Source organism: Mesoplodon mirus (assembly GCF_964341445.2).
Source record: "Mesoplodon mirus genome assembly, chromosome: 13".
Classification (NCBI taxonomy): Eukaryota; Metazoa; Chordata; class Mammalia; order Artiodactyla; family Ziphiidae; genus Mesoplodon; species Mesoplodon mirus.
The window spans coordinates 23,066,710-23,083,569 of record NC_138989.1 but is presented as its reverse complement, the minus strand read 5'-3'; the positions used below and the strand labels follow the sequence as shown (position 1 = coordinate 23,083,569).

At 42.6% G+C, this 16,860-nt stretch overlaps 1 protein-coding gene across 5 annotated transcripts in view; it reads right to left on the bottom strand.

The window, feature by feature from the left end:
* NF2 (NF2, moesin-ezrin-radixin like (MERLIN) tumor suppressor) overlaps positions 1–16,335 on the bottom strand; it is a 77,213-nt gene extending 60,878 nt beyond the window's left edge. For all 5 annotated transcript variants that reach the window (XM_082640655.1, XM_082640654.1, XM_082640658.1 and 2 more), the window contains exon 1: positions 15,753–16,335. In XM_082640655.1, coding sequence (XP_082496781.1) covers positions 15,753–15,866 — 114 coding nt within the window. In that variant the 5' untranslated portion in view covers positions 15,867–16,335. The remainder of the gene's footprint in view (positions 1–15,752) is intronic.
* Between the last annotated feature and the right edge of the window lie 525 nt (positions 16,336–16,860).

Sequence of the window (16,860 nt, the reverse complement as noted above, 5' to 3'; positions counted from 1 at the left end):
GGCTGGGCCCGTGAGCCATGGCCGCTGGGCCTGCGCATCCGGAGCCTGTGCTCCGCAACGGGAGAGGCCACAACAGTGAAAGGCCCGCATACCGCAAAAAGAAAAAAAAAGAATAAACAAGCACCAAAAATGTTCTTGGAGAAGAATGCAAAACTAGCATGAATAACTGGAGAAGTCATCAAAAACAAAAGAGAAAAATTTCAAAATGACACATGGGGGACAAAGGAATGGAGAATAATTAAGCTTGGCAGAAATCAGAAAAGAATCCTGCTATCACAGTGGACATCGAGCTAAACAGAGACCAATTATAGAGCACATTACAAAAAAGATCCTTAAGTATACGGCATAAGGTAAAGCTCACTATATTTAGACTAACTGTGGAGTCTAGAGGGTCTACAATTACAAAGCCATGGATAACCTGAAGAAGATTCAAAGAAAATGACGGAGATGATTAAAGGAGAAAATTTACAGTGCCTCTAGCATGAGACCTTTCCTCTTTATTCTCACACTCCCAACTCATGATACGAAGCTAATGTTTACCAAGTGCTTACTATGGTCGGGCCCTGGGCTAAGTGCCTGTAAAGGTCTACCTCGTTCATGCCTTAAAACAATCCTATAAGAAAATACTATTATTCTCATTTAGAATAATAGTATTTAGGTTTAGAGAGGTAAGTCTAAGATCAATCAGGGAGACGGGGGCAGTGGTGGGTCTTCCTTCCACCTAAGCCAACTCACCCCTTCTATCAGGATGCTGGCTCTTTTCCCTAAGCAATATTTGTTCTGTCCTCTAGCAGATTTTCTCATACCTACATGCTCAAACCCTGAAATGACTTCCTACCTAAGACGGAAATATGAAAAAGAAAGTTGCACAATGAGCTTCTTCTGCCCAGATCACCTAAAATAGGATGTGAAGCTGAGAGCCTTTGAAATCAAGTTCTTCCCCCTGTTTTGCAGTGGAAGAACTGAGGCCTGGGAGAAAAAAGAGATTTGCCCAAGGTCACAGAAGAGCTCCATGGAGAAGCCAGGGTTCAAACACCAGTTTGAACTCCCTCCTGGAGTTTACATCCTGGAAGGGAATCATTTGCCTCGATCTTGAGGAGTCTAGGATTTAACACCTTACTGAAATCACCAGAGTTGTTCTTTCTGTCTTCTCCTTTTGAAAGTTCCGCCCGTCATGGACCACTGTATGTCCACTTGTATGCTAAAATGATCTGTAATGTTGGTATTTAATCCAATCATAATTGTGCTTGGGTATGTGAAAATGTTTGGGATGCCAACAAACAGGAGAAGGAGGCTTTGGTTTTGATATAAGATGGTATTAGAATCTCTCACAACTGAAGTTCAAGAAATTTTTCATAGTTGGCTCTTCTTACTGATAGATTGAATTATTAGAGTAAAATTCCTGCCTAGAAAAGAAATAACAGAACCGTTTGGCCTCCTGGCAAATTACATTCAGCGCCCACTTTCTCAAAACGACAACTATCAAATCTTTCAAGTGGGAAAATCCCAAAGCATCCAGCCAATTGTGCAATGCAGTAAGCGGTGCAAGAAAGAGATTTCCCCCCCTATCTCTGCAGCAAAAGAGTCTGAAATGATTAGCATCATTAACATGATTCATATGTTAACTACCACTGGTTCTGAAATTGAGTCCTTCTTAGAAAGCCACCTACATCTGACCTCAATAAAACCAAGAATTCCTCAAGTACCATCTCTCTTTTTTTCAAAATGCATCTTTGCATTAGCATCTTCTCGCATTAGCATCTTGCTCAGTTAATGTACAACATAAAAATAGAGCAGGAGAGCAAGACTAGTGGCTTCTCAGAGTTCTCTCCATCATCATAAATCAAACTACCATTACTTTCAACAGAATTATTTATTTATTTATTTATTTATTTATTTATTTTTGCGGTACGCGGGCCTCTCACTGCTGTGGCCTCTCCCATTGCAGAGCACAGGCTCCAGACGCACAGGCTCAGCGGCCATGGCTCACGGGCCCAGCTGCTCCGCAGCATGTGGGATCTTCGCGGACCGCGGCACAAACCCATGTCCCCTGCATCGGCAGGCAGACTCTCAACCACTGCGCCACCAGGGAAGCCCTCGACAGAATATTTGAACATGGTTTACAAAGAGGTATTTTCACTGGAAATTTGAGGTTTGATGAGATACAACGGCTGGACAAATCACAACAGGGCAGTCAGTGCCCATGGTGACCCAAGCCTCCTGCTTTAGGCCAACTATAGTCCCTTCCTTTCTGCCCAGCACTAAGCATTCCATGAGTCCTTAGAACAACCTTGCAGGGTCAGTAATAGTCGTTCCATTTTACTGATGTGCATACTGAGGTTCAGAGAGCTTGAGTATCTTATCCAAGCTTTAAGTAGTTTAGCTGGAATTCCAGCCCAGGTCTGTCTTATTTCAAAGCCTGTGCACTCTCTACTACTCCCTTTTTTATTTTTATAAATTTATTTATTTTATTTTTGGCTATGTTGGGTCTTCGTTTCTGCGCACAGGCTTTCTCTAGTTGCATTGAGCGGGGGCTACTCTTTGTTGCGGTGCGCGGGCTTCTCATCATGGTGGCTTCTCTGGTTGTGGAGAGCGGGCTTCAGTAGTTGTGGCACGCGGGCTCAGTAGCTGTGGCTCGCGGGCTGTAGAGCGCAGGCTCAGTACTTGTGGTTCACGGGCTTAGTTGCTCCGAGGCATGTGGGATGTTCCCGGACCAGGGCTCGAACCTGTGTCCCCTGCATTGGCAGGCGGATTTTTAACCACTGCACCACCAGGGAGGCCCTCTACGACTACTTCTTACTACTACTACTACTGCTTTGCTACTTTAGTGTGGTCCCTGGACCAGTAGCATTGGCATCACTCGAGAATTTGTTAGAAATGCAGAATTCTCAGTCAACCGCAGAACTACAGGATCAGAATCTGCATTTTACCAAGATCCTCAGGTCATGTATGTGTACATTAAAGCCTGACAGGCTGTATGTTGTAACAGTCTGTCTCTCTGAATATCACTACTATTATTCCTTCCACTGGTTCTCAATGTGGTGGAGGATAGGGTGGAGGGAAGAGGAGTGTGTTTTGCCTTCAGGGTCAGTTGACGGTGTCTGAAGACACTTTTTAGTTGTCACAAGTGGGGCAAGGTAGGAGGTGCTCCTGTAATCTAATAGGTGGAGGCCAGTGATGTCGCTACACATCCTACAGTGCACAGGGTAGTCCCCACCACAAAGAACCCTCCAGCCAAAATGTCAATAGTTTTAAGGTTGAGAAATCCTAACATTGATAATAGTGTCCATCCTCTGGGTCTGGGGTCTGTTTAAAGAAGAAAAACTAAGAGTTTTTCATTGCAAAATTATGGCCGAACAAATGTCACAAAAAATTCCTTTCCCTGTGGGTCAGTCTCTCACAACATGTATCAAATAGTAACTTCGATCAGGGGTCAGTAAACTGTGGTCCACAAGACAAGTCCAACCTACTGCAGTTTGAGAACTAAGAATGAGTTTTACGCTTTTAAATGATTGAAGAAAACTTTTTTTAATTTTTAAAAATTTTTTATTTTATTTTATTTTTTGGCCATGCTGTGCAGCTTGTGGGATTGTAGTTCCCCGACCAGGGATCAAACCCGGGCCCTCGGCAGTGAAAGCGTGGAGTCCTAACCACTGGACTGCCAGAGAATTCCCCCCCACAAATTTTAATAACATTTCCTCACTTGTGAAAATTACATGAAATTCAAATTTCAATGTCCATAAAGAAAGTTTTATTGGAACAAAGTCATGTCTATTATTTTTAAATTTTATCAAAGGCTGCTTTTTGTTTTTTTGCAGTACGTGGGCCTCTCACTGTCGTGGCCTCTCCCGTTGCAGAGCACAGGCTCCGGACGCGCAGGCTCAGCGGCCATGGCTCACGGGCCTAGCCACTCCGTGGCATGTGGGATCTTCCCGGACCGGTGCACGAACCCGTGTCCCCTAGCATCGGCAGGCGGATTCTCAACCACTGCGCCACCAGGGAAGCCCTCAAAGGCTGCTTTTTAAAAAACAGCTCTATTGAGATATAATTCACATACCTTAAAATTCACCTATTTAAAGTGTACAGGTAAATGGTTCTTAGCATAGTCACCAAGTTGTGCAGCCATCAGAGTCAAGTTTAGAACATTTTCATCACCTTAAAAAGAAACCTCGTACTCTTTAGCTGTAGTGCCCCTATCCCCGCACCTAATTTCCCAGCCCTAAGCAATCACAAATCTACTTTCATTATAGATATCCCTATAATAGACTTGTATATGAATGGAATCATATAAATATATGATCTTTTGTGACTGGATTCTTCCACTTATAATGTTTTCAAGGTTCAACCATGTTGTAGCATGTATTGTTACCTCCTTCTTTTTTATTGCTGAATAATATCTCATTGTACAGACAGACCACATTTTGTTTATCCATTCATCATCTGATGGACATCTGGGTTGTTTCCACTTTTGGGTTTTACGAATAATGCTACTATAAACATTCATGTACAAGCTTCTCTATAGACATGTTTTCACTTTTGAGTACATACCTACAAGTAAAATTGCTGGACCATATGGTAACTCTATGCTCAACTGTTTAAGGAACTGTCAGACTCTTCCAAAGTCGCTGCACCATTTTACATCACCACCAGTGGTATATGAGGATTCCAATTTCTTCATATTCTCACCAACACTTGTTATTATATGTCTTTTTTAAAAATTTATTTTACTTATTTATTTTGGCTGCATTGGGTCTTCGTTGCTGCTCACAGGCTTTCTCTAGTTGCGGTGAGTGGGGGCTACTCTTCATTGCGGTGTGTGGGCTTCTCATTGTGGTGGCTTCTCTTGTTGCAGAGCATGGGCTCTAGGTGCACGGGTTTCAGTAGTTGTAGCACGTGGGCTCAGCAGTTGTGGCTCGCGGGCTCTAGAGCAAAGGCACAGTAGGTGTGGCGCATGGGCCTAGTTGCTCCACAGCATGTGGGATCTTCCCGGACCAGGGTTCGAACCCATGTCACCTGCATTGGCAGGCAGATTCTTAACCACTGCGCCACCAGGGAAGTACCTATATGTCTTTTTGATTCTAGTCATACAACTGGTTGGCTCTCATTATGGTAAAATGGTATTTCCAATATATTTAAAATGATGAAAGGGAAGAACCTACAACCAAGATTACTCTACCTGGCAAGGATCTCGTTCAGAATTGATGGAGAGATCAAAAGCTTTACAGACAAGCAAAACCTAAGAGAATTCAGCACCACCAAACCAGCTCTACAACAAATGCTAAAAGAACTTCTCTAAGTGGGAAACACAAGAAAAGAAAAGGACCTACAAAAACAAACCCATAACAATTAAGAAAATGGTAATAGGGACATACATATCGATAATTACCTTAAACGTGACTGGATTAAATGCTCCAACCAAAAGACACAGGCTCGCTGAATGGATACAAAAACAAGACCCATATATATACTGTCTACAAGAGACCCACTTCAGACCTAGGGACACATACAGACTGAAAGTGAGGGGATGGAAAAAGATATTCCATGCAAATGGAAATCAAAAGAAAGCTGGAGTAGCAATACTCATATCAGATAAAATAGACTTTAAAATAAAGAATGGGGCTTCCCTGGTGGCACAGTGGTTGAGAGTCCGCCTGCCGATGCAGGGGACGCGGGTTCGTGCCCTGGTCTGGGAGGATACCACGTGCCGCGAAGCAGCTGAGCCCGTGAGCCATGGCCACTGAGCCTGCGCGTCTTGAGCCTGTGGTCCGCAACGGGAGAGGCCACAAGAGTGAGAGGCCCGCGTACCACAAAAAAATAAATAAATAAATAAAATAAAGAATATTACAAGAGACAAGGAAGGACACTACATAATGATCAAGGGATCAATCCAAGAAGATATAACAATTACAAATATATATGCACCCAACATAGGAGCACCTCAATACATAAGGCAACTACTAACAGCTATAAAAGAGGAAATCGACAGTAACACAATAATAGTGGGGGACTTTAACACCTCACTTACATCAATGGACAGATCATCCAGACAGAAAAGTAATAAGGAAACACAAGCTTTAAATAATACATTATACAAGATGGACTTAACTGATATTTATAGGACATTCCATCCAAAAACAGCAGATTACACTTCCATGTCAAGTGCTCATGGAACATTCTCCAAGATGGATCACACCTTGAATCACAAATCAAGCCTTAGTAAATTTAAGAAAATTGAAATCATATCAAGTATTTTTTCTGACCACAACGCTATGAGACTAGATATCAATTACAGGAAACAATCTGTAAAATATACAGACACATGGAGGCTAAACAATACACTACTAAATAACCAAGGGATCACTGAAGAAATCAAAATGGAAATCAAAAAATATTTAGAAACAAATGACAATAAAAACACAACGACCTGGACATCCCTGGTGGCGCAGCGGTTAAAAATCCACCTGCCAGTGCAGGGGATACAGGTTCAAGTCTTGGTCCGGGAAGATCCCACATGCTGTGGAGCAACTAAGCCTGTGTGCCACAACTACTAAGCCTGGGCTCTAGAGCCTGCAAGCCACAACTACTGAAGCCCGCGTGCCTAGAGCCCATTCTCTGCAACAAGAGACGTCATTGCAGTGAGAAGCCCATGCACCAAAATGAAGAGTAGCCCCACTCACCACAACTAGAGAAAGCCCGTGCACTGCAACGAAGACCCAACACAGACAAAATAAATAAATAAATAAACAACTTTTTTAAAAAAACAAACACACAAACACGAAGACCCAAAACCTATGGGATGAAGCAAAAGCAGTTCTAAGAGGGAAATTTAGAGCAATACAAGAAACAAAAAACATCTACCTACCTCAAGAAACAAGAAACATCTCAAATAAACAACCTAAACTTACACCTAAAGCAATTAGAGAAAGAAGAACAAAAAAACCCCAAAGTTAGCAGAAGGAAAGAAATCATAAGATCAGATCAGAAATAAATGAAAAAGAAATGAAGGAAACAACAGCAAAGATCAATAAAACTAAAAGCTGGTTCTTTGAGAATATAAACAAAGTTGATAAACCATTAGCCAGGCTCAACAAGAAAAAAAGCGAGAAGACTCAAATCAATAGAATTAGAAATGAAAAAGGAGAAGTAACAACTGACACTGCAGAAATACAAAGGGTCATGAGAGATTACTACAGCAACTCTATGCCAATAAAATGGACAACCTGGAAGAAATGGACAAATTCTTAGAAAAGCACAACCTTCCAGACTGAATGAGGAAGAAACAGAAAATACAAACAGACCAATCAGAAGCATTGAAATTGAAACTGTGATTTAAAATCTTCCAACAAACAAAAGCCCAGGACCAGATGGCTTCAGAGACTAATTCTATCAAACATTTAGAGAAGAGCTAAAACCTATCCTTCTCAAACTCTTCCAAAATATAGCAGAGGCAGGAACACTCCCAAACTAATTCTACGAGGCCACCATCACCCTGATACCAAAACCAGACAAAGATGCCGCAAAAAAAGAACACTACAGGCCAATATCACTGATGAACATAGATGCAAAAATCCTCAACAAAATACTAGCAAACAGAATCCAACAGCACATTATAAAAGGATCATACAACATGATCAAGTGGGGTTTATCCCTGGAATGCAAGGACTCTTCAACATAAGCAAATCAATCAATGTGATAAACCATATTAACAAACCGAAGGAGAAAAACCATATGATCATCTCAAAGATGCAGAAAAAGCTTTTGACAAAATTCAACACCCATTTATGATAAAAACCCTCTAGAAAGTAGGCATAGAGGGAACTTACCTCAACATAAAAAAGGCCATATATGACAAGCACACAGCCAATATCGTCCCCAATGGTGAAAAACTGAAACCATTTCCTCTAAGATCAGGAACAAGACAAGGTTGTCCACTCTCACCACTATTATTCAACATAGGTTTGGAAGTTTTAGCCACAGCAATCAGAGAAGAAAAGGAAATAAAAGGAATCCAAATCGGAAAAGAAGAAGTAAAACAGTCACTGTTTGCAGGTGACATGATACTATACATAGATAATCCTAAAGATACTACCAGAAAACTACTAGAGCTAATCAATGAATTTGGTAGAGTAGCAGGATACAAAATTAAGGCACAGAAATCTCTTGCATTCCTATACACTAATGATGAAAAATCTGAAAGAGAAATTAAGGAAACACTGCCATTTACCACTGCAACAAAAAGAATAAAATACCTAGGAATAAACCTACCTAAGGAGACAAAAAACCTCTATGCAGAAAACTATAAGACACTGATGAAAGAAATTAAAGATGATACAAATAGATGGAGAGATATACCATGTTCTTGGATTGGAAGAATCAACATTGTGAAAATGACTCTACTACCCAAAGCAATCTACAGATTCAATGCAATCCCTATCAAACTACCAATGGCATTTTTCACAGAACTAGAGCAAAAAATTTCACAATTTGTATGGAAACACAAAAGACCCTAAATAGCCAAAGCAATCTTGAGAAAGAAAAACGGAGCTGGAGGAATCAGACTCCCTGACTTCAGACTATACTACAAAGCTACATTAATCAAGACAGTATGGTCCTGGCACAAAAACAGAAATATAGATCAATGGAACAGGATAGAAAGCCCAGAGGTAAATGCACGCACATATGGTCAACTTATCTTTGATAAAAGAGGCAAGAATATACAATGGAGAAAAGACAGTCTCTTCAATAAATGGTGCTGGGAAAACTGGACAGCTACATGTAAAAGAATGAAATTAGAACACTCCCTAACACCATACACAAAAATAAACTCAGAATGGATTAATGACCTAAATGTAAGGCCAGACACTATAAAACTCTTAGAGGAAAACATAGGCAGAACACTCCATGACATAAATCACAGCAAGATCCTTTTTGACCCACCTCCTAGAGAAATGGAAATAAAAACAAAAATAAACAAATGGGACGTAATGAAACTTAAAAGCTTTTGCACAGCAAAGGAAAACATAAACAGGACAAAAGACAACCCTCAGAATGGTAGAAAATATTTGCAAATGAAGCAACTGACAAAGGATTAATCTACAAAATATACAAGCAGCTCATGCAGCTCAATATGAAAAAAACAAACAACCCAATCCAAAAATGGGCAGAGGACCTAAATTGACATTTCTCCAAAGAAGATATACAGATTGCCAACAAACACATGAAAGCATGCTCAACAACACTAATCATTAGAGAAATGAAAATCAAAACTACAATGAGGTATCACCTCACACCAGTTAAAATGACCATCATCAAAAAATCTACAAACAATAAATGCTAGAGAGGGTGTGGAGAAAAGGGAACCCTCTTGCACTGTTGGTGGGAATGTAAATTGATACAGCCACTATGGAGAACAGTATGGAGGTTGCTTAAAAAACTAAAAATAGAACTACCATACGACCCAGCAATCCCACTACTGGGCAAATACCCTGAGAAAACCATAATTCAAAAAGAGTCATGTAGGGGCCTCCCTGGTGGCGCAGTGGTTGGGAGTCCGCCTGCCGATGCAGGGGATACGGGTTCGTGCCCCGGTCTGGGAGGATCCCATATGCCGCGGAGCGGCTGGGCCCGTGAGCCATGGCCGCTGGGCCTGCGCATCCGGAGCCTGTGCTCCGCAATGGGAGAGGCCACAACAGTGAGAAGCCCGCATACCGCAAAAAGAAAAAAAAAAAAAAAAAAAAAAAAAAAGAGTCATGTACCACAATGTTCACTGCAGCTCTATTTACAATAGCCAGGACACGGAAGCCACCTAAGTATCCATCGACAGATGAATGGATAAAGAAGATGTGGCACATATATACAATGGAATATTACTCAGCCATAAAAAGAAATGAAACTGAGTTATTTGTAGCGAGGTGGATGGACTTAGAGACTGTCAAACAGAGTGAAATAAGTCAGAAAGAGAAAAACAAATACCATATGCTAACACAAATACATGGAATCTAAAAAGAAAAGGTTCTGAAGAACCTAGTGGCAGGACAGGAATAAAGACGCAGATGTAGAGAATGGATTTGAGGACACAGGGAGGGGGAAGGGTAAGTTGGGACGAAGTGAGAGAGTGGCATGGACATATATATACTACCAAATGTAAAATAGATAGCTAGTGAGAAGCAGCCGCATAGCACAGGGAGATCAGCTCGGTGCTTTGTGTCCACCTAAAGGGGTGGGATAGGGAGGGTGGGAGGGAGATGCAAGAGGGAGGAGATATGGGGATGTATGTATATGTATAGCTGATTCACTTTGTTATACAGCAGAAACTAACACACCATTGTAAAGCAATTATACTCCAATAAAGATGTTAAATAAATAAATAATTTAAATATCTGTATACAAGATAATATTATGTGTAAATAGACATAGGTTTACTTCTTCCTTTCCAATATACATGCCTTTTATTTCATGTCTTGCCTAATTGTCCTGGCTAGAACCAGCAGTACAATGTTGAATAGAAGTGGTGAGAGTGGACATCCTTGTCTTATTCCTGATCTTAAAGAGTAAACATCCAGTCTTTCACCATTAAGTGTGATATTGGGCTGTTCCCTTCTATTCCTATTTTGTTGGGTGCTTTTATCATGAAATGCTGTTGCACTTTGTCAAGTGCTTTTTCTGCATCTATTGAGATAATCCTGTAATTTCTGCTTTTTGTTCTATTGATAATATATATTACATTAATTGATTTTTTGATGTTAAACCAACCTTGCATTTCTGGGATAAATCTCACTTGGTTATGGAGTATAGTTTCTTTAATATGTTGCTGGATTCCTAACATTTTTGTTAAGGATTGTGGCTTCCATACTCATAAGAGATATTGATCTCTAGTTTTCTTGTGTTATCTTTGTCTTGTTTTGGTATCAGGATAATGATGGCCTCATAAAATGAGCTGGGACGTGGTCCCTCCTCTTCTAGTTTTTTGGAAATGTTTGTGAAGAATTGGTATTTATTGATTGTGAAATGTTTGGTAGAATTCAGTGGTGAAGCCACCTGGGCCACTACTGGGTAGAACATGGGTTTTTTACTGTAAGTAGTATTTTTATTGCTAATTTACTCTTTCAGTTGTTATAGGTCTATTCAGATTATCTTTCTTCTTGAGTCACTTTTGGTAGCTGGTTTCATTTTAGGAATTTGTCCACTTCATTTAAGTTATCTAACTATTTGGGATACAACTGCCATTTTATTTTTTGTTTTCTATGTTTTTCTTGTCTTTTTTACTTCTCTATTCCTCCTTTACTACTTGATTTGCATTAAGTGAATAGTTTCTAATGAAGCATTTAAATTTCTTTAATAATTTTTCCACTATTTATTTATTTATTTTTCCACTGTATTTTTAAAGATTTTTTTTTTAAGTGGTTACTCTAGGGTTTAACCACATAATCCTGACTTATCAGAATCAGCTTCAGAGGGACTTCCCTGGCGGTCCAGTGGTTAAGACTTCGCCTTCCAATGCAGGTTCAACCCCTGGTTGGGGAGCTAAGATCCCACATGCCTTGGGGCCAAGAAACAGAAGCAAAATTGTAACAAACTCAATAAAAACTTTTAAAATGGTTCACATCAAAAACTATATATATTGGACTTCCCTGGTGGCGCAGTGGTTAAGAATCCGCCTGCCAATGCAGGGGACATGGGTTCAAGCCCTGGTCCCGGAAGATCCCACATGCCGCACAGCAACTAAGCCCATGCACCACAACTACTGAGCCTGCACTCTAGAGCCCACAAGCCACAACTACTGAGCCCACGTGCTGCAACTACTGAAGCTGCATGCCTAGATCCCGTGCTCCACAACAAGAGAAGCCACTGCAATGAGAAGCCCACGCACCTCAACAAAGAGTAGCCCCTGCTTGCTGCAAGTAGAGAAAGCCCACGCACAGCAATGAAAATCAAATGCAGCCAAAAAGTAAATAATTAAACTAATTTTAAAAATATATATATAGTAAAAAAAGAATCAGCTTCAGATTTATACTAGCTTAACTGCAGCAATTATATAGAAATGTTATTCTACATAGTTCTGTTCCCTTCCCCCTTTTTTATAGTATTATAACTATTGTATACTATTTAATAAAGTTACAAACCCAGCAATACATTGTTGTAGTTATTACTTTACCATCTGTAGTCATTTCCTTAGCCTATTACAGCTTGGTTTTCACTCACCTCCTTTGTACTGTTATTGGCACACCTATTAAACATATATTACGTTTCCATGTTATAGGCCCAACAATATAGTATATACAAATATTATTGTATATTATATACAAATTATTTTATATAATTGCATTTTAAATCAGTTAAAAGAAGGAGGAAAATATACATTTATACTGTCTTTTATAATTATATTATTACATTTACTGGTGCTCTTTGATTTTTTTCACATGGATTTGAATTACTATCTGGGGTCACTTGCTTTAGGCCTGAAAAGCTTCCTTCAATATTTCTTGTAAGGTGGGTCTTTAAACAACAAAGTCTCTGTTTTTGTTTATCTGGGAAAGTCTTTATTTAACTTTGTTTTTGAAATGTCCTTTTCATTTATATCCAGCTATGTTGGAGATAGGTTTCCTAGTTGACAAGTTTTTTCTTTGAGCACTTTGAATGTGATCCCACTGCCTCTGGCCTCCACAGCTTCTGCTGAGAAGTTAGCTGTTAATTTTATTGGGGTTCCCTTATAAGTGTCAAGTCATTTTTCTCTTGTTGCCTTCCAGATTTTCTCCCTGTCTGACTTTCAGCATTTTTACTATGATGTGTCTGTGAATCTCTTTGTGTTTATCCTCCTTGGAGTTCATTGAGCTTCCTAAATATACAGGTTATTGTTTTTCAATTAATTTAGGAAGTTTCAGCCAATTTTTTTGGAATATTTTTTCTCTCTCCTCTCCTCTGGTAGTCCCATTACACATGTTGGTGCACTGAATGATCCTCACATTTCTCTGAGGCTCTACATTTTTCTTCATTCTTCTTCTCTCTACTCTTTACCTTACATGCTCTCTATCAATCTATCTTCAAGTACACTAATTATTTCTTCTGCCTGTTGGAATCTACCTTGAGCCCCTCTAGTGAACTTTTTATTTCAGTCATTGTATTTTCTAATTCCAGAATTTTCTTTAATTAATTAATTTAATTTATTTTATTATTTTGGCTGCGTTGGGTCTTTGTTGCTGTGCACAGGCTTTCTCTAGTGTGGTGAGCGGGGGCTACTCTTTGTTGTGGTGTGCAGGCTTCTCTTTGCGGTGGCTCCTCTTGTTGCAGAGCATGGGCTCTAGGCACCCGGGCTTCAGGAATTGTGGCACACGGGCTTAGTTGCTCCACGGCATGTGGGATCTTCCCGGACCAGGGCTCGAACCCGTGTCCCCTGCATTGGCAGGCGGATTCTTAACCACTGCGTCACCAGGGAAGCCCCAATTCCAGGATTTCAATTTGGTTCTTTTTATAATTCATATCTCTTTACTGATAAAAAGTAAATCTAGTTGATGCAAAAATGTCATTATACCTTCCTTCTTAATCATGCTTTCTTTTAGTTCTGTGAACATATTTACAGCAACTCTAGGGAGTGGTTCCCCCCCACCCAACTGGGCTGGTTACTGTTATTTGCTTGTTTATTTGTTAGTGACTGGCTGGACTGTTTTAGTGAAATCTATTTCCCCTGTAACAGTGTTAAGGCCTATGATGTTGCTCCTCAGGAAGACATATCTTTGGATTTGCCCAAAGTCACCCAAGATGACAGTGGTCTTAGTAGGACTCTCCCTCTCTTTCCCTGGTCACACCCAACCGTTAAACTCCACTAATTGTGGTATATTATTCTATTATTTTCAACAATGCCCTGGGGCATAACTTGTTCTATAAAGTAATCCAATCAAAAGGTGGCTCTTTTGAGATTAGTGTTTGATATTTGTTCTGACCCCAGGAGGGCTCTTCCCAGCTGTCTTATTCTCTCCTGCAAACTAGCTGGCTTACAGTCTAGGCTGTATCTTTATTAAATCCACAAATCTCCTCCCAATTGCCTTTCACTAAAACCTCCACAGTTCTTGAAAGCACCCTTAGGCATAAATTTCTCCACACTCTACTACAAATGAAGTCACTACTTTCTGGGAAGAGATTAGGAGCCTGCTTCTCCCTCCAGGCAAAATCTCTGAGCTCTTGATAGAAGGGGGGAGGGGGAGACACACTAGCCTGAGGTCTTCTCAGTTTGCCTCTCCTGGCTGGTACCACCATCTCACAAACTGAGGGTGGGGATAGAGCAACTGGGACCACAGTACTCTCGGTGGGCCATGCCCAGAGTACAGCTTCCATTCCATAAGTGGGAGCTGGGTGAAGGAAGGAAGCCCCATCTTTCAGCTTCACTCACCCAGGATTTAGCCTCAGCAGCAAGTAGCCTTGGGCAGGAGAAGCCCTAAAGTCATGCTCCTCCTGGGAAGAAAGCTGTCTGACTGGGAGCTAGGGGGAGAGGGAGCCCAGTGTACTGGGTTGCAACCATTGTCGAGAGCTGGGAGCAGGGACGGTAGTAGTGGTCTTGGTTCAAATACCACAAACTCTCAGGACTTCCCTGGCAGTCCAGAGGTTAAGAATCCATGCTTCCACCGCAGGGGGCGTGGGTTCGATCCCCAGTCAGGGAACTAAGATCCCTTATGCCTCTCGGCCAAAACAAAAACAAATATCACAAATTCTTGCCTTTCTTACCGAATTTTCATAGATTTTCTTGAGTAGCTGTTTCTTCACTTGATGTTTGCCCTTAGGACAATTTCCGGAGGGTTTAAATTGTTTTTTTTTTTAATGTTTTACCGGTTTACAGGGAACCAGGTCAGTGGAGTTCCTCACCCTGTCATGCTGGAAGTTGATCCTGTCTAAGGCTGCTTTTGTGCTACCATGGTAGAGCTGAGTTGAGTAGTTGCAACTGAGACCCTAAAGCCAGCAAAGCTGAAAATATTTACTATGTGGGCCTTTACAGAAAAAGTTTGCCAACCCCTGACTTAGGTTACTGCTGCCAATGCTGCTGGTCCACAGGCCACACTTTGAGTAGCAAGGACTTAAGCTACTTGAGAGGCAGTACTGTATTGGCTAAGATCTCGAGTCAAAACCCCCCTTCGCCATTTACTAGATATATGGTTTGGGGTACCTACCTCATTGAGTTGTTTTGAGAATTAAGTGTATGAATATCTGGCATTTAGGAAGTATTCAATAAATGATAACTGTTACCATCATGATAGAAACTGTATGGAAAGTTTAAGACACCATCTCTTTCCTCAAAGTTTTTTTTTTTCCCCAGAAAATTTAAGCTGTGAAAAAGGGAAACAAGTACTATAGACTTTCCAATAAAACAAGATGCAACTTATAATATCTGGGGTACATAATATTATCTAATAAAGTTTAAACTGTATAGAGCTGGAGCTTAAGCGTGACACTAAAAACTATAATTCGCTACCACGAATGCTTTCAGACTCTTGCAGTAACAATGAATGAAAACCTTCAGGAAGTGCTTCCAAACCCGAAAGCCCCATTGAAAAAAAGCAGCGATTATCTTTAACATGAGGATTTGGGCCTAGATGGCCCCTTCCAGTTCTGGTTGACTCTATCTTTGCCCAGAGCTGATATAAACAGAATCCCGAAGCTTCCACTTCCACTGTCACCGCGGCAAGGGCGTCCGCGTCGGAGCCGGACCAGCACCCGGCCCGATCCCGCCGCGCTCCCCTTCGCCGCAGCCCGTTGCAGCCAGTTACCTCGCAATTGAACTCCATCTCCGCGTCCATGGTGACGATCCGCACTGTGAACGTCTTGGGCTGCTTCCTCTTGAGCGAGCTGAAGCTCATTCGGGAAGCGATGGCCCCGGCCATGGCGCGGGGCTCAGGTTCGGGACCCTCGCTCCCCGAGGCCTGCGCTCTGGACCTTTTAGCCTCCCTGGAGGAGCCTCACAGGCCTCAGGGCCACCATGGTGGCCGGCCGGCCGGCCCGGGAGCTGACTGAGCGGCGCGGGCCCCCAGCGGCCAGCATGGACCGCGAGGACCCTGCCCCGGGAACCGAAATGGGAGTTGGGGGGCGGACCCTGACGGCCAGGGGAAGGGATCGCGATCGGGGACCGACGGGGCGGGCACGGCCCGGCTCTCCGGGACTCGGGCCGGGGACGCTGGTGACGCCCAGGGACGGGGCCCCTAGACGCCGGCGGCCCAGACCCCGCGCGCTTCTCAGCCTCCGAGGGAGGCGTCGGGGCCGCGCTGCAGCCGGGCACGCACGTGCGCGCGTGGCTGTCACCGTCTTCACTCCGCGTGCCCGCGGGAAGCGTCCCCTCCCCGCAGCCCCCGGCCTGCTCCCCGCCCCGCCCTCGGGCCCCCTAGATCACTACACGCGGCGCAACCGAACTCGGCGGCTGCCGCCCCGACGCCGCGGTTGGCTGAGAACCCCGAGGGAGGAGGAATTTTCCCGCTCTGTTCCACCTTCTTCAACAACACTTCACCAATTGGAAGTTCCGATCTAATTGGAGGCGCCGGCCTGGGCTCGGCGTTGAGTGGCTGAGGCGGCAGTCTCTCCGAATGCTTTTGTTCGCAGGGGTAAGCCTACTCTAGCAAGACTGGTTGAGGTGGCGGAGTCCGGCTCGCCTTTCCCGGGAAAACACGTAGAGGCTCGTGCCGGGGCGAGAGAGATGGGTCACCCCTGGTACCGCGAGGGACTGCCCTTCGGACCAAGTCTGCGCCGCGTGTGGCCCCCCAGGGGATCGTGTTTCGGACACCAGGCGGATAATCCTGTTTAGCACTTAATTAATTACATATGCTGATCTCTGTTTCTCAAACTTTCAAATCACTTGTGGAGGCCGTTTAGGTAGCCGGCACTTTC